The sequence below is a fragment of the Cokeromyces recurvatus genome (assembly GCF_025118155.1).
Source record: "Cokeromyces recurvatus strain NRRL 2243 chromosome Unknown BX663scaffold_11, whole genome shotgun sequence".
In the NCBI taxonomy this organism is placed as follows: domain Eukaryota; kingdom Fungi; phylum Mucoromycota; class Mucoromycetes; order Mucorales; family Mucoraceae; genus Cokeromyces; species Cokeromyces recurvatus.
The window spans coordinates 95,712-121,506 of NW_026251397.1; the positions used below are offsets into that span (position 1 = coordinate 95,712).

The following is a 25,795-nucleotide window of genomic DNA, read 5'->3' on the forward strand; positions in this document are numbered from 1 at the left end:
TAAACTAAGAAAATAAAGGGCTTAATTTAAATATATGTTGATAATCTGATCTGAACTGATGAGTCATGCAACCATAAATAGTAGATGTAGGAGCATTGGTATTATTTACAGCAGAGGAAAGTTGTCGAATATGACTACCTGTAAAAACTTGTACTAATTTACCCTATATACATACATTAGAAGCATTATTAAATGTAAACACAAGAAATGAGTGTATATATAAATCAATCAGCTTACCGTTTCAACATGTCGAATTTCAACAAATTTATTATCAAATGCAATCACATAAGGATAATAAAATGCAACTGAATATGGATTACTTTCCCATTCAATCCTAATATAAATTAAATTAATATATCAAAGGGATTCTTCTCGAAAAAAAAAAAACTTACTTTCTACATTTTCCTTTAACAAAATCGCCATGTGAATCGATTAAAAATGCAAATTTATCATAACACATTAAAAAGTATTCATTGTATCGAAATATATTAAATGGTTTTGCGTCTGAAGTTGTGATAAAGCTAAAGTCTTTATCTTCTAAATTAGGTAAATTATGCTTTACTTCACTCAGATTTTCCAAATCAATCACTTCAAAACCTCGACTACAGGCTACTAATAACTTTGATTTTAAAAAGTGAACTGCTGATGAATCAGTGCCGACGTAAAATTCCTGTTCATAGGTATATGTATATATATATAAAAGGAGAGAAACAGAGCGAGAGAGAGAGAGAGGCAGAGAGAAGAAGAAGATATAACGTGAGTTTATACTGCCCTATTAGTTTGATCTTCATTTTATTGTTATTACCTTATAGACTCTAAACCATGCAGGAGGCTTTGTCATAAATGAAGTCTTCGTTGCCAAGTATTTAGCATTTTTTACGTCATTCAAATCTCCGCAAATAACTTCGTATACTTTAAATTGACTGTCAGCTCCTTTTCTTTTCATTGTTACTACTAGTGATTTTCCGTTGCAGGTACCCATATTAAAATAAGTCACATGATTTGATAAAACTCTAGTACTTCCTACATTTAGTTTCTTATTTGTTGATAATTTTGTTGAAGTTATATTTGGATCAAGTTGACATATAGGATAAGCCGTAAGAGTTTTATCTGTTAAAAATAAATAAATTATTATTATTAGTAGTAGTAGAGCAGTTATATATGAATGTATTATGTTTACCTGCTAAAACAAGTAATATGTTCTGACCTTCTAAAACACCCATTTGCGTAACATCAGAAGCTGTCAATACCTGTTTCAACCCATTCATGTCACTTTCTTTGCCCATCCAAACACCATACTGTGTGCCTAATACAACCATTTTCATACCTTTACTACTAACTATTTAAGACATGTTAAGAAAATAATTTATGACATCGAAAAGAAAAAAAAAAACTATACCGAATGATGCAGCACATGTTATTTTTCCATGGTTTTGAAGACTATTGCAGGATTGAGCAAACATAGTATCACTTATGGTTACCATTTCAAACATTCTGTTGGCTGCTTCTTTTTCATTTAGTTGATTTTGCGCATTTAATATTTTTTCCCTCCAAGCTAGCTTTGAACTTAATGTGTCTGCATATAAAATGTAATCACCTCCGTGTTTACCCAAATGACGAATCATAAGTGCAGTTTGATTCATATATTGTGATGTGTTATCTACAGGTGTTGTTGTTGTTGTTGTTATTGTTGTTGGTAATAATACTAGTATTAGTGTTTGTTGATACTGAATAAGATGACGTTAATGAATATGAAGTTGCTGTACCATTACTGCTTGAATTTGTTCCTTTACCTGTTCTGAAAGAGTTGAGTATAAAGTTCTCTGATACATCATGAATGATTAATAATTCTAAAGGTATTGGGTTTTTAGAAACCATATAGTATTCAATTGTATCGTAATTGTTAGGTGTAGCGTATTTCTTGGGCTTTGTCATTAATAATAAATGATCAAATAAGAATACATACAAGTCAATAGACTCAACTACAAGATGCGAGCGACGTTTTAAAGGACCTTCATATAGTAATTGTCGACCTGGCTTTAATAAATCTAAACGATATTTAGGATAGCCAGGTTTAAATCGAATTTTATCATTAATTTGTTGAATATGTAATGCTTGTTTAGCTTCATTTGTTAAAGTATCCATTTTAGATGCTACTTCTTTAATAAGATTTATACATTTTGTTAAATTCTGTCTTTCCTTTTCTTCAGTTGTTCGTTTTAAGATGGCATTTAATAATAATGGATAACGTTGTAATCGTGTAATAGGCAAAATAATAAAATGTCGAAAAGGTAATTTACGTGTTTCTGCTTGCTTTTCCTTTTCTTTAATAAAATTTTGAAATAAAATATTGCTTGCCATTTCTTTTTTAGCAATGTATTCTGCAGTTATAAAATGTGGACCATATTCTATATAAGCGTCCATAAAACGATTTACATATTTAACGACAATCATCCCAATTTCATCAATAAATCCGACTCCATTTCCCGTTGTATCCATTATTTGACTTGTCAGTTGATAGTCACGTAATTCACGATACATTTTACGATGAATACCAGCAATCACACTATAATTTCCAAACACATTCTTAAAGAATTCCTCTCTTCTTTCACGTTCAATACATTGTGCTTTCAATAAAGGTTTCGCAAACAACTACAAGATAAAATCGATATTATTGTCAAGCAGATAGTGTAAGTATTTATATATACAGATATATATATATATTTAGTTCTTACCTCATCTAGTAAGTTTAAATCCCTAACATAATCTTCTTCTGTATAAATTAATTCATAAATTGCCTCTTGTCTTTTCATTTCTTTTGCAGGTGTTTTTTTAAGTGTTTCAGGTGAAACGGTATTTGACCAACATTTAGATACAAACTAATAGCAATAGTAATAGTAATATTTAATTATATATATATATATATATATATATATATATATATGTATATATATATGTATAAGAATATAATATGAATCTTACTGTATCTTGTGATGATGCTATTGAGGAGGTTAATGAAATATTTCTTTGCAGGTCTTTCTAATATATAAATTGAATTATTTGTTAACATATAAACTTTTGTATTTTATATCTTATTTAAAGTAGACGGCAGGACTTACGTTCATTATCTTTTTTTTACTTGATAGAGATGATGAGCTTTTATTTGGACAAAGAGGAGCATAGCATCCATTAGAATTATTTTTTGAACATAGTGGATTATAACAATCCAGTAAAGGTGTAAACAAGCCCTGAGAAAGATGTATATTATTTGCTGAATCTTCAGTTAATGTATATACTTCCTTTGGTGAATCATATAACTTATTGTTTTTAAATGATTTATCAGAGTATGAAATAGGTGCAAATATAGGTGGTTCAATATGCATCAACGATCTTGCTATTCCTCTATATTCTCTTCTTGTCCAGTTATTTCCAACAATTTCACAAAGTAAATTCTTATATATATAAATAAATATAAACACACGTATATATATATACATACATACATATAACATAATTAGTAGTGATTCAAAAATTAATAAACATGCATGTATACATGTCTATTTATATATTAATCGACTTACCACTGCTTCTTCACCTGTAAAACTTTTTGGATATTCTGTTGAGCAAAAAATATTTCTCGATTCGACTAAATTATTTATTTTTGATATAAATAGGCTGCATAGTTCAGACTTATAAGCAAGTATAGAAGGTGATAATTCATTTGGTTTTGATAGCACTGCATTATTATTAATTAAACAATCATCATATTGAATGTCCGATGAACATGCTGTTGCAGTCGTTGCTATAGAACTAGTACTTGTTGTCTCAATAACAGGTAATTCATCGTCAGGTATTCCTGCTAGTTTAAAATTAAATGCAGGTTGTTTCAGTATTAATTTTGTATTTTTCATTTCTGTCATTGCTGTTGTATTTTCATGTTCATTGGTCATGTCAAATTTCTATTATTAGCATAGTCAAGTTATATATAAATATTTATATATAAAAAAAAATATATTACATAGATACATCAATCTTTCTGTATTGTTTTGTTCTGAACTAGTGCAATAGTCAACGCTTACTTACCAGAATCTTTGAATTATCTTCTTTATCTAATTCTTTCATATACATGTCCAAATCCTTATATAATGATTTTAAGGAAATGTTTTCCCTATTCATTTTTTGTAATTTGGGGAATGAAAGAAAAAAAATAAAAATAAAATAAAACAAAATAAATAATAAAATAAAAAATAAAATAAAAAAAATAAAAAAAAAATAATAAAATAAAATAAAATAAAATAAAATAAATTAAAATTCAACTTTAATTATAATCCCTTACAACAGACAAAACAAGATTAAATTTAAATTTTAGTTTATCTTTTTTTTTTTTTTTTTTTTTTTTTTCCTTGAATGAAATGAGAAAAAGGAAGTTTTAGTGCTTATACGAGCTTATATTTAATATTAGTAGATATATCTTACACAACAATTAAAAACTTTTACGGCAAACCATGTTCAATAAGGCGATTTATGACTTCTTTATCAGAGATCATTCTTTTCCATTCAAAATTGAATAGGCTATATCCATCATGTTTAAAGAAGTGTTAACATCCCTCTGCCAATATGCCTTCACTATTTTGTATACATAAACATTATTGTATTTAATATTTCTTGCTTCTGTCAGGGTTCTTGTCATACACTTGTTACAAATTTGGGATATTAAACGTTTATCGATCGTGACTATAATAAGTTCTCCTTGGTACTCGCCCCCCTTTTTTTTTTATCCTAGCCAAGAACTTGGTAGATCCCATTAGGTGATAGTACTCATTAGACATACGACGTCTTATTATTATAACAGTTGCTTCAAGCATTTACTAGTGAAAATTGGGTTTCCAACCAGAACTGATTGTCAAAAGCGGATAAACAATGCCAGCTTTTATTGAGAGAGAGAGAGAGAGACATATCTAAGAATGTCTGTTCCATTTTGTCATCATATTTATTTACTCTCCCAAAAGCTTTTTTGAAAGCGTTTTAACTTCATCAAAAAAAAAAATATACTATAGCATTGTAATATTCAAAATAAGATATTTATTAACAAGTAAGTAAACTCGGTTACTCTCCTTATATAAATTGTCATTAATGATAAAATATGCAAATAGAGTGGATCGCACTATACGCTTTTGATTTCTTTTTCTCAACATAGTTCCAACTTTCTCTTGCGTCTTTCTCTGACCTTTCTTTTATTACACTAACACTGATTTTTTTTCTCTTTTTTCTCTTTTTTTTCTCTTTTTTCTTTTCCAGTTAGTTATTTTATCTTAATGAATAGTTGTTTTGATGAAAATAGTTTAAAAGATATACATTTTTTGATAAATTTTATTACGCTTGTTGGCTTTAAAATATAACCATTTATTTCATTCATTCATTCCTTTTTTTTTTATATTTATAACAGTATGAAAATTTATTTGTTATTATTGTTATTAGCTTTAATATCTTTATCATATGCTTATATAACAGATATAAAAATTGTTTCCTGTGACTCAAAATATGCTTGTCCTAATTACCCAGGATATCGTAAAATTCCAATTGATCTAAATCTTGGTGTAAAAGATGCCAAGTCTATCTTTGTTCATTTAAAAGAAGATCCTAAAGAAGATCCAATCACTGATTTACAGATCATTCAGGGCAAAAACGATACACATATATCAAATATATCCAAATGGACAAAACTAAAGATTAATCTAAATGAACAAAATCACAATGATGATGATCTCTCTTCATTATGGTTATATTATACCAAAGATACGTCTATTTCAAAGAATCCAGTTACTTCAGTTATAGTAAAACAAGGCACAAGTCCTTCAATATCAGCAGAATATAAACGAATTTCAATTGATTTGAATAAGGATGTGGGTGGTCAGCATCTATTCATGTATTATAGCCAGGATGGCCCTAAAGGTGAAAAGAGAGAGAGAGAGAGAAAAGTATGATTTTAAGAGAGAAAAAGAATAATAACAAGAATGACATTATATAATAGATCCTATAACTGCAATTACTGCAAAACAATGTTTTACAAGCAATTGCTACATTGAAGTAAGCCTTCATATAGTTTGATTATTATGTATTTATAATAGATTCTTTTTTTTTTTTTTAGGGATGGGAAAGAGTAGAAAAGGATTTGAATAAAGGAATTATTGTTGGTATGAATATTTACCTCTTTTATAAAAGAAGCACTACTGAGGATCCGATAACAGAGTAAATTACAGATGTGATTCTGACCTTTTATTAGAATATTATTAGCTTAACATAAATATATCTATATCTACTATACAATACAATACAATAGTGTAGTAGCCATCTTGAACGATCAAACACCTCCTGAAGGATATACAAAAGTAAATGTCAATTTGAATTCAATCTTCCGTGGTGATAGTATTTATTTATGGTATAAAACTACACCCTCTTCTGATTTAGTAAATATTGAAAGGGAAGCTCTACAAGAATTGGCCATTGAATTTGGAAATAATCCTGTTACTCCTTTTGATTGGACTAAAATTAATATCAATTTAAACAGTGCAAACAATGGGAAAGATGGCTTTGGTGAACCGACCTATTTATTTCTAAAGAAAGGATATCAAGGTAATCTACACAGTCTAAATCTTTTATTCATGTAAATCTCTCTTATATAAACAAAAAAAAAAAAAAAATGCAACTAGAATTGCCAAAAGTTGACCGATTATATTTTGATAAAAATGGTGAATTTAAGATTTTACAGCTTGCTGATTTGCATTTTACAAATAAAGAAGGCGTTTGTCGCGATATTCCTCTAGATGTAAGATATCATAAAATACAATGTTCACCAGTAGATAATCCTTTTTTCTTTTCTTTTTTTTAAGATGGACTGTAAAGGAGATATGGCAACTTTAAAATATATAGAAGACATATTAGACCGAGAAAAGCCAAATCTCGTTGTGTTTTCTGGAGACAATATTAATGGAGATGGTTAGTAAGCATGATAATAATAGAGTTAAATAATTATTTACCTTTAGCTAAATAGGTGTGAGTGATGCAAGGGCAGCTACATTTAAATTTGCTGAGCCTGTTATACAACGTAAAATTCCTTGGGTAAATTGCTATTCTTTTCTCTCTCTCTCTTTTTTTTAATAATGCTTACTTTTTTTTTCTTTTTTTTTTTTTTTTAGGCAGTTATATTTGGTACTAATGATGACAAAAATGATTTATCTAGAGAAGAATTGATTGAAGTCATGAGACGAATGCCCTATTCTTTAACTGAATATGGACCATTTGATATTCCTGGCGTAGGAAATTATATTGTAAAAGTGTATTCAAACAATACAAAAACAGCGTAAGTTTTTTTTTTTTTTGAAATAATTGCACAGGTACCAAATGTTATGTATTTTTAATATTTGTAATAGTGCTCATGACTTTACAATTTATTTTTTGGACTCACATGCATATTCAGACGATGGAAATGAAGATGAATATGATTATATTAAACCAGATCAACTTAATTGGGTTGTTCAATCTGCTTCTACTTTTAAAAATCTATCATCAAAGCCTAACGCTATGGCGTTTTTTCATATTCCTATTTGGTGAGCATAATATAGGTTCTTTAATCAATACAAAATGTATTCATTTTCCTTATATTTACATAGGGAATATCATGAAGAAGACATTGACGTTAATAATAAAAGGATAGCAAAATTAGGTGATGCTCGCGAAAAAGTATCTAGTCCTAAAAAAAACAAAATCTCTGCATTACAAGCATTTAAAACAGGTAATACATGATTTTAACTATTCAAATGTCTATTAACTTTAGTATTTATAGCAGGTGATATTAAAGTAACGTCTTGGTAAGTCTTCCTCTTTTATACATGTATATTTATATATACATGTATATATTTATAATGTATATGTATTTACTTATTATTATCAGCGGTCATAATCATGTGAATGACTATTGTTTAGAAAGAGAAAATATACAATTATGTTATGGCGGAGGGGCAGGTGTAGGTGGATATGGTGCTGAACATTTAGGATGGCCAAGACGAGCACGCGTATTTAAAATTAGGAATTATGGAAATATTATAGAAACCTGGAAGCGACAATTTACTAATAATCTACCTCTATTTCATTTTCAAACTTTGTATACTTCTTCAGAAGATTAAAAATGTTATAATTTTATATATAAAAATAGTAAATTATAATTATTTATAGTATCCTATCAGAGACATATATAAATATATACATACATACATGTATATAGGACATATCATAACTAGTTATACTGTCCATATTATAATTTATTATAATAATAGAGGTTAAAGCTATAATGCTTAAAAAGCTGTGTTTATCTTTTAATCTATAACAATAAGTAAAGTTGCGCCGTATTTATAGAGAATGGTAGTTTTAATCTACTATAAATAGCATACTATTTTATATCCAATCTTTCTTCACATAAATAACAGCAAGAGATTTAATAAATAATACTAATCAACATGACTGTGATCAGTCTTTTACAAATTTGAAAAGTTGTAATATAGATCTATTACATAACGAAAGAAAAAATACACGTATTTATAAGTGCGTGTGTGTGTGTGTGTGTGTGTGTAATTCACGGTATACCTTTGTCTTAAAATATATCAAAATCTGAGGTTATATGATTAAAAAGATAACAGAATTTAGATCAGCTTTGATAATCCGTACAAAGAAGGTGTATTACTCTCGATCCGTATTGTGTAGCTCAATATATAGGAAATATCAGCCGTCATAAACAAGGATGGCTTACTGCATATATCTAACAATTAGAAGAAGAAACAAATGTCGTGGGAAAAAATCTGTAATAGAATACACAAATTATGTACTGTGTGTACATGTCTTTAAAAATGGCTGAAGCTTTATTTTGTTACACAATTAACTTCTTAACAGTAGTAGCAAAGGCTTTTATGGATGGTATGATTCGTACATGATGCTTAATACCAACAGCAGTGGCAATACTAGCAAGAAGGAGCGTAGTAGAAAACATACCCACGTTTAGCCAATAGGTTTGACGATGCCAGCGTCTAATAGCTTTAGAATAAGGTATGGTAGTGAAGCTAACCATAGTATACAATGGAATAATTAAGCGAGGAAAGATAAAATGAATGGAGTTTTCTAATTTCTTTCTGGCTAAAAAGCGAATTGATGTTACTGCATGACGCATCTCATAATAATTATACATAGCTAAATCACAAATAGCATGTGCATCTTCAACACGTATACGAGAATATGCATCGAGTGCTTCCTCTAGGCCTTCGATACGATTGTTAGTACCATTAACTACAGGCTTAATTTGATGACTATCTAATATGTCGTGAAGTCTTTCAACATCTTCAAATCCACAGTTCATGCCTTGTCCATAAAACGGAACCATTGCATGAGCTGCATCGCCAATGATAAGGGATTTATCTTGGTAATTATGTGGAGATACTTTTACAGAGACGAGTGATCCTCTTGGATTATGGAAGAAATCTGCCTTTAAAGAAGCTTCACCAATTAATGGGATTGAATCGTTAAAGTGCTCTTTGAAGAACTCCAATAGTTGATCCTCAGTTTTAATATCTTCAAACATTTTAAATGGCATAAATAAAGTACAGGTAAATGAAAAATCAGGATTAGGAAGTGCAATAAGCATAAAAGTATGTCTTGGCCAAATATGAAGATGATTAGGGTCCAAAGCAAATGTAGGCTTTCCATCAGGACCCTTTGCTGGAGGCATCAACAATTCACAATAAGCAGTATCGATATATTCTTGATTGTAATTCATTCTATAGAATAATAATTAGTTGGGTTATATATCAAAATAATATCTAACTTTACCTCATACGACGCATCATTTGTGATCTTGTTCTAGAATACGCTCCATCAGCACCAATAATTAAATCTACTTTGTACGTCTTTTGCTCATTATGACTTTGTTAATAGATGAGTTATGAGCAACCCGTTTAGAGACATATACATTCACTCTTATAAAATACTTTTTTTTTTTTTTTTTTTTTTTTTTTTTTTTTTTTTTTTTTTTTTTTTTTTTTTACCTAGTTTCGAATTGAAGGATATTACTATCCAAATCAATTTGAATGAGTCTATGCTCGAAATAAATCGTGACAGCATCCATCTTTTCGACTGCATCTAATAAAATTTCATTTAATCTAGCTCTATCTACAGCATTGATATGCTATTAGACGATATTATTACATAAAAATGTAAGTAACTAGCAGTGTAATTTCATAAATTAAATCTTTACCTGACCATTCACATCATAAGCTTGTGACATTTGCATCCCATGTTGACCTATATGAACCATTCGTGCTTTCATCGGGACAGAAGCCTCAAGGATAGTTTTATCGAGGTTTAAACCTGTTTCTCTTAAAGCACTTAATCCTCTTTCAGAAAGTGCAAGATTAATTGATTTTCCCCGTCTACTTTCTTTGTGAATAGGAAGTCTCATATCTAAAACAAAAAAAAAGAAAAGAATGGATAATGGTGAAAGGAGAGAAAGAGAGAGGAAAGCATAAGAAAATAATAATGTACATATGTCCTTAAGACCTATAAATGCATATATTACCAGGTCGAAGTTCAAAAAGTTCGACTTTCCATCCTCTTTGAGCAAAATAAATAGCGTTTAATGTACCAACTAAACCACCACCGACAATACCAACTGTTGCTTGTCTTTGCTCATTCGACATTGTATTGCAATGACTATTAGGGGAAAAAAAATAAAGAAAGAAAAATATAATGGGGAATTTTTTTTTTTTTTTTATTGTATATATTTGTAATTGTTGATTTCCGCCCCGCATACATTGTTTCTCGCCAACAATGTTGAATTTTTTTTTTTTTTTATTCACCGCTGGGAGAAGAAAAAATCAATTCAAATGTAAAAGATGAGATTTTCTGCATTATATGACATGAAGCAGTCCAAAGCTATGAATCATCCTAATTAATCGAGATTTTAAAACTATTTTAGTCACTGTACATACTTTATTGTACTGTACTTTAAAATTCTTGAACACGTATGTTTGTTTAGAATTGAAAATACAAGTAAAATCATTTCAATTAAAATATTGGAATATGAAGTTTTTTTCATCTAAAATAAGTGATTGATATAAATCGTCTAAAATATACACATACAAAATTTATAAGAATAAAAGAAGTTGTGATTGGCTTAAATAATTCAAAGTTTCTATTTTTGTGATGTATCAAATGTTATTAGAAACTATTCCTTTTAATAGAATCAAAACAGAGTAACGCCGTCGTATTTTTGGGTAGTACTCGCATAAAATCTACTTTTATTAGATATTTTTTAAAAAAAAACCCCTTTCATGACTAACATATTATTTTGGTAACAAAGTTTATATAAATTTGCCTTCCGAATACATAAAATATCAGTAAAAAACTTGATATTAGATATAATTGATAACGATTTTTGTTTCTCTTTTTTTAAAATCATTTTGACAGCTTAATATTATTATTTATTCAAAATGATAATAATAATATCATTTATAATACATACATACTACAGGAATATGTATACAAAAATACAGTTAATTATATTCATGTTCCCTTTACTATAGTATTTATAATTGATTTTTTTTATATTCTATTGTATTGTATTACAATCTTAATCGAGTTTGGCACAGTTTAAAATTTTTCTTAGCGCCATGTGATTTAAGAAAGAGTGTATACATAGGACAGTAAAGAGACTACTTATCTAATATGAGCGAGTCTAACAATAAAAATTAGTTAAAGTTAGTATGAATGCTCATAAATGAATTTTATTCTGCATAGGAGTCATTATATTGACATATTTAAATATCTAAAAGGTTGATCTTGCTTTTTTGTACTCTTTATTGCTATTCACAAGACAAATAAAATAAAAATAACTTGGGGTTCTTTCTTTTGATTTTATCTTTATACATTTAGCATACATTAACTAACTAACTGACTATATTGAAAATATCGCCTTTGTTTACAACTGGAATAAAAGTAATCGTAAATTCTCTTATTTTTGATAATTTAAAATTACTTTAAAGATTCAAAATTGGAAGATAGCGTTGCTTAGGTTAAGTAAATATTCTCCTGCTAAGTCTTATTTAACTGGGAGCAATTTTCATCTTGAAGAGAAATATTCAGGGCAGAAATTCCTAGTCACTGCCCATAAATTATTTGTTATTTTTAAGATGTTCTTCATCTATTCATTTCACTCATCTAGAGGCTTTAACAAATAATAATAATAATAGTTTAAATATATACCGACTTCAGAATATGAATCCTCCAAGGACTGTGTTAGCAGCCTTCCATTCCAATGACTGAGCATGAAAAATACAAGTAATACAAAAAATATGTGTAAATGTGTATAGAGAATACAAATGCAATTAGTTAAGCTTCAGATAGACTTCAATTGTATGATATTTGAGAATAAACATTTTGTTATATACATCAAGCAATCAGAACGTTTAGAATTATGCAGGTAAGATAGATAATATATCTTTATTGCAGATACTATGTCAGTAACAATACGAAAAAAAAACGAATCAAAAGCCTTTTCTGGTTGAATTATTATTTGAACGAAAATAGAAATCATTACTAGAGTTTAAAACTGATTTAGCAGACATACTACGAAATATTCAATTTTACAAGATCATTATGGAATATTTAGATGAAGAAATTAGAAGAACAAATGATTTTATGGTGAACATTAATGGGTTAATGAAAATGGAATACATTAACTTCATAAAGACAATATCGATACCAAGCTGTTTTTTATTGTATTTTGTAGCAGAATATGCTAACTTCTAAGTTAATTCAGAGAAAAATTCATAAGACCTGAAATAGCGTTTATGTTTATTCATTTTTTTTTCAATAAAGACTGTCTAATAATTTTCTCTTAAGATTTGCTAATGCTTAGATTAGCATCTACAGATTAATATAAACTTTTAAAATTAAGAATACTTTTATCTATCAAAAAACTCCATCCTTTTATTTAAATATAAGAGAGCGAGAAAATAGTTTAATTATTTCGCAGCGTACTATTGCTTCTGAATGTATATGATTGTAGAGCTTGACTATTACGCGTAAGGATCTTTTTTTTTAGTATAGCTTAGAGATAACAGAGCCTAGTTTTTAAAGGGGAGAAAAAGATTGATTCACTTCTATTAACCAGTGTCAAAAGGAGATTATGAAAGAATATTTAGAGTAGCCAGAGTTTAGAAGAGACCATTATGAAGAAAAAAGACAGGATTAAATGTTTGAAGTAGCCAAAGTTGAGAAGACACCATTATGATGAAAAAAGACAGGATTGAATATTTAGAGTGACCAATATCCAGAGAAGCCCACTAGGATTGATTTTATAAGGCGACCAGTATCCTTAGAAGCCCGCCATAAAGGAAAAAAAAAAAGACAGGATTGAATATTTAAGGTGGCCAATATCCAGAGAAACCCACCTAAAAGGATTAATATTAGCTTATGTGTAATAATTAGTATTTAGATAAACGTACCATATAAAAGCAAGCAATGTTTGATTCATTTACATTAATCAAATTTTAGAAAGCCTACCATAATTAAAATTTATAGTGACCTGCATCAAAAGACAACTACTATGAAAATAAAAAAGAAAGTATAAAAGCATATATTTTTATTTATATATGCTTCTATTCTATAAAAGATAGACAACGTAAAGTCCATCAAAAAAGAATAAAATAGTTAGAAAAAAATACATTTTTTAAAAATAAGGAGAAAAAAAAGGGAGAAAAATAGACCCTGAGAAAGTTTACTTTTACATAAACAAAGAAAAAGTTTTCCAAGATTAATAGTCAATATCTTTTTGTGGCTTATTATTTATCTTTCATATCTTTCATACACAAAAATAACTATGATAATAATTAAAGATATTATATTGAATTATGTTAAAGAAGCTTAAATACTTTCTTTACTACTTGATGATAGATCATTAAATATGTAACTTCTGTTTTGTCAGCTATTGTTTTATTTAAACGGAGCTACAGCCAATATTTCATTTTGCAGGTACATTTCCTTTCTAATGAATAAAAAACTTGCTAGTAAAAAAAAAAAAATATTTGTAAAAAAACAGATACTCTTGTAGTTCCAAAGTAAAATAGTTTACAAATATTTGCACTCAAAATACTGCTTATTTTTAGATCGTTGTTTACTAGGACTAGCATATGTGTTTAGCACTTCTTTATATCTTTTGTGTAGTTATCATTTATCGAGTGTGACTTTTTTTTAATAAATAGAATTGTAACTTGTTAAGAAAACCTCTGTTTTTAATAGCTCATCATTTATGCAATTGTGAGAGTGTGTTAAATTATATCTTCTGGTTATTTACAAAAAAAAATCTATGTTATAATAATGACATATTGCCTCAGCCACATCCATTCACCAAAGAAGCCCTTTATTGCATCTTTCTGGAGGATATTGCTATAATTGTAGTCGCCTCTATAACTAAGTTAATTGAAATAAGCCATCATTTATTAAATAGTAAAGAGGCTATTCAAATATAACTAGTGTATTGTACTTCACAGCATAATATTCATTCTAAATTCAGTTTTAATAACAACAGTCATTGTTTAGTTATAGTCTCTTTCTTCTTTAAACAACCTAATGGTTTTATCGTGTGTTAAAATTGGTTTAATAACGTTGAATGAAGCACTAAAAGATGGTGCAACCAAGTGACATTAAAGACTTGTTTATGCGGAAAACGAATTTCGGAAGCAAAAGATTAAAGGTTCTTTTCCGTAGAGAGGCAACGCTCAAAAAATGAGATAGAGTGCTTTATCCATCCCTGACAGTCTGTTAGAGTAACTTGAGAACGAGCTCCTACAATCCTAGGTATTAACGTATCGCTGCCATTGAAAGGTCACCTTTTAACACCCTACTTTACCTTTAATCAAAGCTCCTTGATAGGATTAAGAGAAGGATGGATAAGGAGGAAGATAAGCTTATTTGTAAGCTCTTTTGTTAATAAACTCTCTTATAGCAATAGGTTTATGAATAAGAGTATTGTCCATCATAATATAATAACTTTTTAGCTTGTTCTTGTCAAGAACATCCATTACGTTGACCACATAATTCTTAAAATAATAATAATCAGTTCTTTTACCTGCTTTTGTAGTTGTAACTATTGTTTTATCATTAGCTTTCCTTTTTTTTTTTTTTTTACATGTAAAGATAGAAACCAGTAACATGGACAAAAGTGTATTAATACTTTATTTAAATCTTTCATCATTGGTAATAAAGAAGTGTATATTTGATTCATAATGAATTTAGTAATCCATAAACATTTTTTCCATGTGTATACATATACATTAATCTCTATTACTAGTCTGCATACAATCGTTATTAACTACAGAATAATATCCTCTAGTTATTAGTCTGTATCGTATCTACCAGTGTGATGCATTGAATGGGTTCTACAGGTAATTTAATGTTATTACCGAATCTAGACACACATACAGTAAGAAAGTCTATGAATCTATTTCTTTTATATAAGATAGAGATTGTAGACTCGGAAGAAATCTATTGTTAATAGTTGCATAACATTGAATCAAGTGTTATCTGTGTATATGTGTGATAATAGTAATAATTATAGTACTTCATGCTTTATACAGTTTGTTATCCGACTAAATCAGCAGCAGTATAGTTTCTGTGAATAATTCCATGTCTAATTTAATCAAGGCATATGGCAAGTTATTGATAAGTGAGTTTTATAGTATTTACTAGAAGATACTCATAATTATAGTATGGGTTAATATTTTATTTCATACCACTTTTTTTAATTTAGCAATAGAATATTAGATAATTATACTATAATATTAAAAAAGGCATTAACGACAATATAGAGATGTATTTCTATTATTTCTTATTACATATATGTAGTAACTTTCAAATTATACTTTATATTTAATAAAGTAATAATATATACGATAGTGTGTGTATGCAAAGGCTTACAGCTTTTATTTTCGGTACATTATATCGTTTCGTTTGATGATACCTGTCTTATAAAGAGTACATTGTTCATAGAAGGGTCAAAGGATAAGAATAAAATATGTGTGTGTGCGGAATAACAAGATGATACAGTATCATTTATATATGCGCTATATAAGTTGCTCATTAAAAAAAAAAAATAAAAAACAAGCAATTACTATGGCGATAATGCTAACTCATGTTAGTACATAATTTTTTAAACCTTTCTTTCCTTCTCTTTCTTTTTAATGATAATATTTATGTAGTCATTACATTTTCATATGTGTAAAAACCAGGACAGATAAATTTATTCGAAGCTTAACAAATATTAAATCCTTAAGAATTAAAGTATATAATACATAGCCTATCTCGATTTACTTGATAATGAATTCTTCTTTGGCATTGATGCACATTTTTGATAGAGATATGATTTGTAGTAATAAAAAATAAAAAACTTTATCTAACAAAGTTACTAATAGCTGTTCACGTATAATATGTATGGATTACAGCCTTTCAGTTTATATAGAATCATATTATTATAAAAATGCACCTATTTATATAGGTCGATAACATTTATTACATTTTATCTTTTATAAAATAATAATTTATTTATATTAAGATCTAATCCTTTCCAAATACACATCTTTATAATACATAATCTACATAATATTTTATTATTATTATTTTTTTTTCTTCATTATACAAAACACAAGTCTTCTTATCTATTTCATACTTAAATAGGAAAAGAGAGTAGTAAAAAGAAAATGGTTTAGTTGTTTCTCTTTATATAAAAAAATGTTCTAACGAGATGAATCCACCTGCCCACTGGGGTTATCTTCAGGGAAAGGTGGTGGTGAAGATGTCTAAAAAATAATTGATTTTTTAGCTTTAATGTCGTAGACATATATGTATACATATAGTAATTGACTCATACCTTCTTTCTAACATATTCATCATATACAGTAACTTCTTCAAAAGGTCTTTTACCCAAAAGGTTTTCCATATCTTCTCTAGTTAGAACTTCTTTATCTAATAATAACTTGGCTACCTTCTCAATTTCAGCCTTCTTTGAAGTAAGTAATTTCAAGGTACGTTCATAAGCGTCCAAAACCAACTTTCTAGCTTCATTATCAATTAAAGTTCCTGTCTGTTCAGAGAAAGGCTTTTGGAATTGGTTTTCATTTTGAGGATCAGAGAAAGAAATGGGTCCTACTTTCTCATTCATACCATATGTGGTCACTTGGGCATATGCTATTTTAGTCACTTTTTGTAAATCATCATGAGCGCCTGTTGTAATAGAATCAAAAAATATTTGTTCAGAAACACGACCACCTAGTGTCATACACATACGATCTAAAAGCTGGGATTTCGAATACAAATATTGATCTTTAGGTAAATATTGAGCATAACCGAGAGCAGCAGATCCACGAGGAATGACTGAAACCTTGAGGAGTGGATCAGCATACTTCAAAAACCAACCAGCAACAGCATGACCGGCTTCATGATAAGCAACTGTTTTCTTTTCTTCAGGAGATAATACGCGTGATTTCTTTTCAAGACCAGCAATGACACGTTCAATCGCGTCTTCGAAATCTTTTTCTTCAACTTCTTCTTTCATCTTACGAGCAGCAATTAAAGCAGCCTCATTGCAAACATTGTGAATATCAGCCCCAGAGAAACCAGGTGTAAGAGCTGCTAATTTACGAGATAACTGTTCCAGATCTACATTAGTTTTAATAGGATTCAAGTGAACTTTAAAAATTTGTGCACGACCTCCGATATCGGGACGGTCAATGGCAATATGACGATCGAAACGACCAGGACGCATTAAAGCTGGATCCAAGACATCAGGACGATTTGTACCAGCTAGTACAACAACATGTTGACTAGAATCGAAACCATCCATTTCAACCAATAACTGATTTAAGGTACTTTCTCTTTCATCATTGCCACCAAATTGCCCTCCTTTACCTCTTGCTTTACCAATTGCATCAATTTCATCAACAAAAATAATACATGGTGCATTTTTCTTTGCAGTGGCAAAAAGGTCACGAACACGAGATGGACCAACACCCACAAACATTTCTACAAATTCAGAACCAGAAACGCTTAAAAAAGGAACACCAGCTTCACCTGCAGTAGCCTTAGCCAAAAGGGTTTTACCAGTACCAGGAGGACCAGATAAGATGGCACCTTTAGGGATAGTGGCACCAAGTCGTTCATATGCAGCAGGGTTCTTTAGAAACTTGACAAATTCCATAATTTCTTCTTTAGCTTCATCAGCGCCAGCTACATCCTTAAATTTGACACTTATATCTGTCTCTTGATTGAACATCTTTGCTTTACTTTTACCAATACCAAAGATGCCACCTTTACTACCAGTACCACCTATTCCACCCATTCCACGTCTTGTCATATAAACCATAACACCAATTAATAACATGGTAGGAGCCAAATGTAAAAGCGTTTGAACCACACTCACTTCATCTCGATAAGCAACAGGGATACGCTCATTTGAAGGAATACCCAGTTCTCTTTGTGCTTCTTCCAATTTGTTTTCAAAGCTTTCAGGTGATCCAATTGTAAAGATGAATGTTTGACCAGGAGATACTCCCACTGAACTTGCTTCCGGTCTTAAATAGACTCTAACTCTATTACGGTTAATTACAACTAATTTATCGACAAGGCCTTTATCTAATAACTGAGTGCGAAACCCTTGCCAAGTTATTTCTCGGGATGAGTCTGCAGGTGATGATAATTTCCAGAGTAGCCAAGTACCAGCAGCAGTACCTAATAACATATTCATATTCCATTCTGGAGGCTTATTGCCCCCATTACTGTTATTTTGAGGTGGTTTAGGAATTTGATCGGACGTATTCTTTGTATATTTCGAAGCTGCTTCATCAGCTGATTTCTTGGCCTGTTTGCCTGATTGTTTACCAAAAAAGCTTTCAAAGCCCTTAGGAATGTTAAAAGGCTCATTCTCTTTATTCTTTGGTGGTTCTTTTTCAGTGGAGTATTTTCGAATATCTTTACGTGATAATGTTGTAGTGCGATTAAGTCGATTTAATGATACATTTCTTAAACCTGATCTTTGAATCGTGCTTAACCGAACGCCAGCTTGTGTTAATCGTGACAGCATTGTTAAATGACTTCTGAAATAAAGTGAAATGAAACAAAAAAAAAAAAAAAGGGCTCTACTCCAAACTGCGTAATTTTGTCCTGGGCCAATACTTTAGACGTCACGCAACTTAGGCGGAGTTTACCCCGGACGAAAAGGAAACAATTGATTACATACTCTCCTGAAAATTAACTATAATAATAATCGAACGATAAACACCCTACTACTACTACTATTAGATATCTGTGTATTTATGTGATCGACATACGTACTTCATGTATTTAATTTATGAAATACTATTACTACTGAATATACATAAACGACTTTTATTTATTAATTTGTTATTCCTTTTTTACAAATAAATTATTCTTTATTGTTTTCCTCTTTTTTTCCTTTTCCTTTTTCTTTTTCTTTTTTTTTTTTTTACTGACTCAATTCCTCTTTAGTCATGACACCTAATTCATTTCTAATGGGTGCCAATTCTTCAAGATATTGTTCATATTGTTTATCATTTTCGACTTTATCTCTGAGACCCTCGAAAACACGAACAGCAGTAGCGAAATCGTTAACACGACGAGATGCCCTAAGAGCTGCTTCAATGACAGAAGGAGCAGGAACAAGATCATAAGCAAATGCGTTATTTAAACCACGTTGAAGCTCAAAGAGATCTTCAACACCATCAAAGAACTTAACATAACGTTCTGTAAATGACTCAAAACTTTCATCTTCATGGCCGGAAGAATAAAGACGCTTTCCCATAGCTATATATTTATATATATTAAAGAAAATTAAATAAGATTATTATTGTGTTGTAAAAATGATCTTTAATCTACTCATTACCCATTGTCAAAGGTCGAACAGCAGGAATAGCTGAACGAACAGCAATACGAGAAACAGAACCAGTAAAAGCAGCACGAAGCATATTATTAATAAATAAGGATGAGTGGGGAGTTTGTTATGTATACAAAATAATCCTTTTTATAAAAAAAAAAAAAAAAGCAAAGGAAAACAATTTTATGTAGAAATTTAAACAGGGCGCGGCCCTTTAAAAACACGTGATTTTAATCCTCTTCTTCTTCATCATACTCATTACTAGGATTTTCTTCTACAAGTAGACCTCTTTTAATCATTGATACTCTACAATTACATACAGTTTCTAATAAATCAGGCTCATCTTCTAATCTCTGTATTGCCTTCATAGCTGCAAATCGACGTGCAGTTTTAATATTCCAATCAGATCCACAGGCCAATGGTTTATCATGAAGGAAAATGACGCATTTTTGGCTCTCAGGTCCAGTTTCACCTACACTATGATTTCTATTGCAATAAAAATAAATAAATAAATAAACAAAAAAAAAAGTGATTTGCTTAACTTACCTTAACATGAAACTATCGCAACCAAACCTTTGTAAATCTGTGAGAAGTTTTCTTAACGGATGTATTTTGATTAAGTCAGGTGTTACATGATTATTAAAAATAGGCAAAAACCATTTGTCAAATAATTCTTCGACAGGTTCTAATCTAAATCCTGCATCAACAAAGGTAGCACCTAACATACTTTCCACAACATCAGACAAAACCTTAGGAATATTAAAATCTCTCCAATATTCGCCTACTGCTTCTCCACTCTTCTTCGTTTCCTCGATTTCAGTAACTGTTTGCTCAATTGCTCTGATTAGTTTTCCTGAATAATGTATAATATGCTTATACAACCCAATTTCAATACAGATAATGCCTAGAACATGGTTATTGACACAAGAATCTTTCAAGTCAGTTATTAGACCTGGATCAGCATCTGGATACTTTGAATAAAGATATCTGATAACTAAGAAATCTAAAATGGCATCGCCTAGAAATTCAAGTCGTTGATAACAGGGAGCAGTAGAATTAGGTAAACTGGCATGCGTTAAGGCTTCAACAATTAATAAGGGCGTTTCGAACTCGCGGCCGAGGATTTCGGTAATCTTGGGAAGGTTTAATAATCGAAGTGCTCTAACTTCAGCTCGAGCTGGGACCTTCTTTCTACTTTCTTCGAACGTAGGCTTGAAATCGGACCAAGTCTTAATTTCGTCAAAAGGTATTTGAAGTTGAATAGCAGTATGGAGGCCACCCTCAAGCCCATTACTAAGATAAGCTGCACCTAGAGATGCTTCTACAATATCAGCTAATGTTTTATCAGACAACTTGTGATAGTTTAAGCCTCCTAAAGTTTCGGCATTATCAGTAGGACTTCTAAAGCCTGGAGGACGCCAGTAACGACGATTAAATGCTTGACTCGTAATGTATCTATAAAATTTGAGACGTTTGGCTGATCTATATAACGCTCTATTACAAATAACACGAATACGTAGGTGATGAAGTTCACCTTCATTGCTAAATGGGAAGTTGATATATAAACGAATAGTAGCAATAAACTTTAACAATGAATCTATTTGATTAAAAAAAAAAAGGAATATTATTTTCTATCCCGTTTTCTTAATTAAGGTTTATATAAGAAATTACCACCAAGTGTCTCAAGACGCTCATAATCCATTTCCATACTTGCAGATGGTGTAGTATATGCTTCCAACATTAATTCATCATCGATCGGCAAGTCATATCTTTCTCGAGCTTCTCGTATCAATAATAGCGAGTCGATACGAGTCATAATTGAAGGAATGATCATCATGGCTTGATAGACACTAGCACTCATATAAAATCTTTGACATAAGCTAGGTAAACAATAGGTTGTAATGGGGCCTTTCATCTTGGCCTGTTCTATTTGACCAGGGTATAGAAAATTCATCACTTTTTTTAGCCTCTTAACTTCTAATAAAGGTTGAGTTATATCCAAATCTTGTATAGATTTAACTTCTCTATAATAATCTGCAAATGTTTTATAACCAGAGTTACGAATATATGCACCTTCTGGCACATCACTGAGAGGGTTCAGGTCGTGTCGAACTTTTGTTACAAAATAACGACGCATATTATCTGTTTTATCAATAATTATACTATCTATTGCATCGTTATCCTTTTCTAAAGTAAATGGATGTGATGTAAATTGAATAACACTATCAATCTCTTTCCAGTCAACTAATTCTTCAAGAGCAGAAGCCGAGATGTTTTCGAAAATTGTATTCTCACAACTCGATACTAGAGGAACAATATAGTAAGGTATATCTACGATGGGGCAATGGAACTCCTTATTCAGTAATGATAATAAAAGCTTTGACATATATATAGAAAGAGACATGATTTTTTCCCTATTGAAGATAATTTCTGTTTCAAGATTACGAGTATGGACCATAAAAGGAATGCTTTTATGAAATAATTTCAAATCAGGAAGTGAGGGGAATGGCTTTTTGGTTATTAAACATAAACGACGCAAAGGCACACCTTCAAAAATTGAATCATTCATTTTTACTTCTAAAACAGTAAACCAACAAGAGAAAGGCCCTTCACCTAACTCTTCTTCTTTTTCTGTCTCAATCAGTTCATCAATTTCGTTATCATCTTTAGTGTCTCCTTTTTCTTTCTCCTCAATTATATCTTCTTTTGTTTTTGAGTTTTCGTCTAGTTTTCCATTTAGCAGCTGAGAATGACCGTTAGGTAAAATAAATGTCTCATCTAATGATACACTAGATGCTTCGTTGGGTATAATAGAATTCTCATTGGGCAAAATAGGAGAACCAATTGTTGGAGTCAGAACTGGCATTCCATTTAGTATTACCTGATCGTCCAAGATAGAGTTCAATACTTTTCCTTCATCATTTACTATAGGATCAAATGTTTTGATTGGACCATTTCCATTTACTCTTCCCAATACTTCAAATGAGTCATTTACACCTGCCTCTGTTCCAGTTACTTCTTTTTCTTTGTTGATACTTGCCTCTTCAACAATAGGCACATGATGAGCTTGAGCCTTCAGTAGATCTGGATTATCTTCTACTGCAATTATTTCTTCTTCTTCTTCTATATCTGACGTTCGTTTCCAAAATTTTGGTGTCCTTTTTTCATATAGACCATGGCGACGTCTACTGCCAATCACATAACCATTCTCATCGTATTGTGGTGCCATTTCACCCAGAATTTCTTTACGTAAGTTATAAGGCATTAGATGCTTATCCAAGGCATTCATAACTCTAAGCTGCGCACATGCTTGTAATGCGACTAAAGCCTTTGCGTGGTCCTTTGAACGGACAACAGGCGATTCCATTTCTTGAAAGGCAGCATTACTTGGTAAATATAATTTACAGACATAACCTTGACCTGTACTCATGGTTTCGAAGACGGGGTTTAAGATGCAAAAGCTGTCTGATGGTAAAGAGCCACAATAACGGTGAATTAAAGGAACAGCGTTTTGTTTAGTAATAGTGGCGCCTGTCTCTGGTATAATGATTGCACTTTCCATATAGTTTTCTTCATCTGAATCAAAATCCTCTTCTGAATCATAGTCAACATCCATACCAACTGAATATCTATTAGCTATATTTCTTTCTGATGGCAACATTTGACAGAAATTCTTCATATCCATTTCTAAAGTTCTAAACTCACCCAGCATACCCTGCTGGCTAGCATTACCCTTTTCAACTAGCAAGATATATTTAGAGTCTTTTCGTCGTGCTCTACCACGCGACTGAATATATCCAATTAAAGTATGAAAGAAATCAAAACGGATGACAACATTACAAGGTTGAATATCAAGACCTTCCTCAGCAACATTAGTAGCAATCAACAAGTTAAATTCACCTGTTCTAAATTTTTCGATGGTTTTATTTTGTTCTTTGAATGACATTTGAATATCGCCTTCATCTGAAGTCCCATGCCCAATTAAAATACCACATCTTGCAGATTTAAGAGAATCTAATGATTCAATAAGAGTTTTTATAGCTATTGCTGTATGTCTTCGTTCTACAAAAATAATACCGCAAAAATCAGCTAATCGATTCACAACCAAGTTCAAGACACTAATTAAACGGGCTATTTTAGGTGTAAATAGGTTTGTATCAGAGATATTTGGATTGCGACAAAATTCAACAGAATCAATGAATTCATGAGTTTCTTTCAAGGCAAGATCTTCATCTAACAATGCATCTCTATCCAAATTCTGTGTTGCATTTGTCATTTTTCGCTCTAGATCAGTCAGCATAATTTTCCACATATAATCACTACACCAAGGGCCTAGAGAATTAAGTATATCTGTTGTAATAACAAAACAACGTGTATATCGTTGAATTGAACCAATCTTCTCTCTAATTTGTTTTGACAGTGATGTTTCATCATATCGAGGAGCAGGAAGATATTCAAGTGTAATTTCTGTAGGCTTGTTAATACTGATATTAAGTTCATCTAAATTCGCTGCTGTATATACTCGCGCATCCAGATTCTTTTCTAGTTGTCTGCAATCAACATAAATTTAAGTTAATATTGAAATAAACAAATAAATAAATAAATAATACAGTACGCGACACTATGCTCAACACTAGAGTAAGCATTCATTGGAGAGGCAGTCATACCAAATATTTTTGGTTTCTCAGTTGTACATCTATCATAAAATTCTCGCATAATCAAATTGAAAGGATGTTTCTTGGTCGCATGGTGACATTCATCAAAAACCATCAGATGAACCTAAAATATATCAAATTTTGATAAATAAGCTGCAAAAAAAAAAGAAAAACTTGTTTGTATATGTGTACCTTATCAAGACTAATAAAACCATGACGAAGTGTATCTAAAAAGATTTGTGCAGTCATTACACATACATCATTTTCTTCAAATATTTGTTTCCATTTTTTTTCTGACCAAGCATCAACTTCCATTTCACCACACATTGCTTCCACTTGAACATCACAGTTTGCTTTAATTACACTAGCTTGTTGAAATACAAGAGGAACACGATCAACTAAAAAAAAAGCAAGTTTTGTCTATTTTTTTTTTTTTGTAACTGAATATATTTTGTACAAATGAATAGATGTTTATTGTTTGCTCTTTAATTACCTCACGTCTAGTTAATCGAGCTTGTCGCTCTTCTAATACCATTTGCTTAATGAGCATGATTGAAATAAGAGTTTTACCAGCACCTGTATCGAGGACAGTAATGACATTTTCTTCTAAAGCTTTTTGGTATAAAGCATATTGGTATTCACGAGGTGTTAACATTGAGATTTTTATTTTTTCTTCTTCTAATTCTTTTAATGAATCATCACTTAATTCAAAATCAATATCTAATTTTTCTTTATCTTCTATTTCTAGCTGACTTGAGTCTTTTGTTTTATCGTCAGGTTTGACATTTATAAATTCAGGGTCAAGGTATTTTGACAAACGCTCTGGATTAATGTCATTCATGTGATTCTCTATAGGTTTGAGAGGAACATATTTGACCGTAGGGTCATAATAATCACCTAGATCTCCCTCTCCTACTATTGTCATTTGTTTTTTTTGTAATAAAAAAAAAAAAAAAAAAAAAAAAAGGAAATCAAAGGAAAAATAAATAAATAAAGTTATAGCTTATTTTATTTTATTTTTTCAACAATAGTCGGGAATTTAATTTTCATAGTCTGCCATTACTTCAACAAGTTCCATTAGCCATTCACTATATTTGTTATTGTTCGTTTTTCTTGCTTCCTCCATTGCAGGTGTAGTAGAGTCTATAGCAGATTT

General features: G+C 30.4%; 7 protein-coding genes across 7 annotated transcripts; 2 read left to right on the forward strand and 5 right to left on the reverse strand.

The window, feature by feature from the left end:
• Nucleotides 1-4: 4 nt before the first annotated feature.
• Nucleotides 5-3,911, reverse strand: BX663DRAFT_434061 (CNH domain-containing protein; the record flags this gene model as incomplete). The annotated part of the gene is made up of 11 exons (XM_051523041.1): nucleotides 5-163; nucleotides 238-334; nucleotides 393-670; nucleotides 806-1,110; nucleotides 1,181-1,339; nucleotides 1,400-1,660; nucleotides 1,707-2,652; nucleotides 2,736-2,879; nucleotides 2,983-3,035; nucleotides 3,140-3,452; nucleotides 3,582-3,911. 11 exons carry the CDS (start codon nucleotides 3,909-3,911, stop codon nucleotides 5-7), a joined length of 3,045 nt encoding a protein of 1,014 aa, XP_051383149.1.
• A 1,414-nt stretch (nucleotides 3,912-5,325) lies between these two features.
• On the forward strand, nucleotides 5,326-6,872 carry BX663DRAFT_42117 (uncharacterized protein). The gene is made up of 6 exons (XM_051522406.1): nucleotides 5,326-5,952; nucleotides 6,032-6,087; nucleotides 6,149-6,249; nucleotides 6,341-6,467; nucleotides 6,569-6,633; nucleotides 6,711-6,872. The coding sequence occupies exons 1-5, from the start codon at nucleotides 5,448-5,450 to the stop codon at nucleotides 6,596-6,598; spliced, it is 819 nt and encodes a 272-aa protein (XP_051383150.1). The 5' UTR covers nucleotides 5,326-5,447; the 3' UTR covers nucleotides 6,599-6,633; nucleotides 6,711-6,872.
• An 18-nt stretch (nucleotides 6,873-6,890) lies between these two features.
• BX663DRAFT_507694 (Metallo-dependent phosphatase-like protein) lies at nucleotides 6,891-8,209 on the forward strand (the record flags this gene model as incomplete). Its single annotated transcript, XM_051527381.1, has 7 exons — nucleotides 6,891-6,996; nucleotides 7,052-7,119; nucleotides 7,197-7,360; nucleotides 7,431-7,607; nucleotides 7,671-7,792; nucleotides 7,847-7,868; nucleotides 7,952-8,209. 7 exons carry the CDS (start codon nucleotides 6,891-6,893, stop codon nucleotides 8,181-8,183), a joined length of 891 nt encoding a protein of 296 aa, XP_051383151.1. The 3' UTR covers nucleotides 8,184-8,209.
• Nucleotides 8,210-8,920: 711 nt separating this feature from the next.
• BX663DRAFT_471908 (uncharacterized protein) lies at nucleotides 8,921-10,369 on the reverse strand (the record flags this gene model as incomplete). Its single annotated transcript, XM_051524163.1, has 4 exons — nucleotides 8,921-9,821; nucleotides 9,874-9,966; nucleotides 10,089-10,228; nucleotides 10,298-10,369. The coding sequence occupies 4 exons, from the start codon at nucleotides 10,367-10,369 to the stop codon at nucleotides 8,921-8,923; spliced, it is 1,206 nt and encodes a 401-aa protein (XP_051383152.1).
• A 6,287-nt stretch (nucleotides 10,370-16,656) lies between these two features.
• On the reverse strand, nucleotides 16,657-19,223 carry BX663DRAFT_507702 (peptidase family M41-domain-containing protein). The gene has a single exon (XM_051527382.1). It carries the CDS (start codon nucleotides 19,172-19,174, stop codon nucleotides 16,961-16,963), a length of 2,214 nt encoding a protein of 737 aa, XP_051383153.1. The 5' UTR covers nucleotides 19,175-19,223; the 3' UTR covers nucleotides 16,657-16,960.
• A 317-nt stretch (nucleotides 19,224-19,540) lies between these two features.
• Nucleotides 19,541-20,205, reverse strand: BX663DRAFT_507704 (cytochrome c oxidase subunit VA-domain-containing protein). The gene is made up of 2 exons (XM_051527383.1): nucleotides 19,994-20,205; nucleotides 19,541-19,914 (listed from the first exon to the last, which is right to left on the reverse strand). The coding sequence occupies exons 1-2, from the start codon at nucleotides 20,073-20,075 to the stop codon at nucleotides 19,577-19,579; spliced, it is 420 nt and encodes a 139-aa protein (XP_051383154.1). The 5' UTR covers nucleotides 20,076-20,205; the 3' UTR covers nucleotides 19,541-19,576.
• BX663DRAFT_453574 (dicer-2 protein) lies at nucleotides 19,994-25,576 on the reverse strand. The gene is made up of 6 exons (XM_051523803.1): nucleotides 25,133-25,576; nucleotides 24,832-25,059; nucleotides 24,600-24,763; nucleotides 21,656-24,534; nucleotides 20,531-21,581; nucleotides 19,994-20,470 (listed from the first exon to the last, which is right to left on the reverse strand). The coding sequence occupies exons 1-6, from the start codon at nucleotides 25,562-25,564 to the stop codon at nucleotides 20,215-20,217; spliced, it is 5,010 nt and encodes a 1,669-aa protein (XP_051383155.1). The 5' UTR covers nucleotides 25,565-25,576; the 3' UTR covers nucleotides 19,994-20,214.
• Nucleotides 25,577-25,795: the final 219 nt, after the last annotated feature.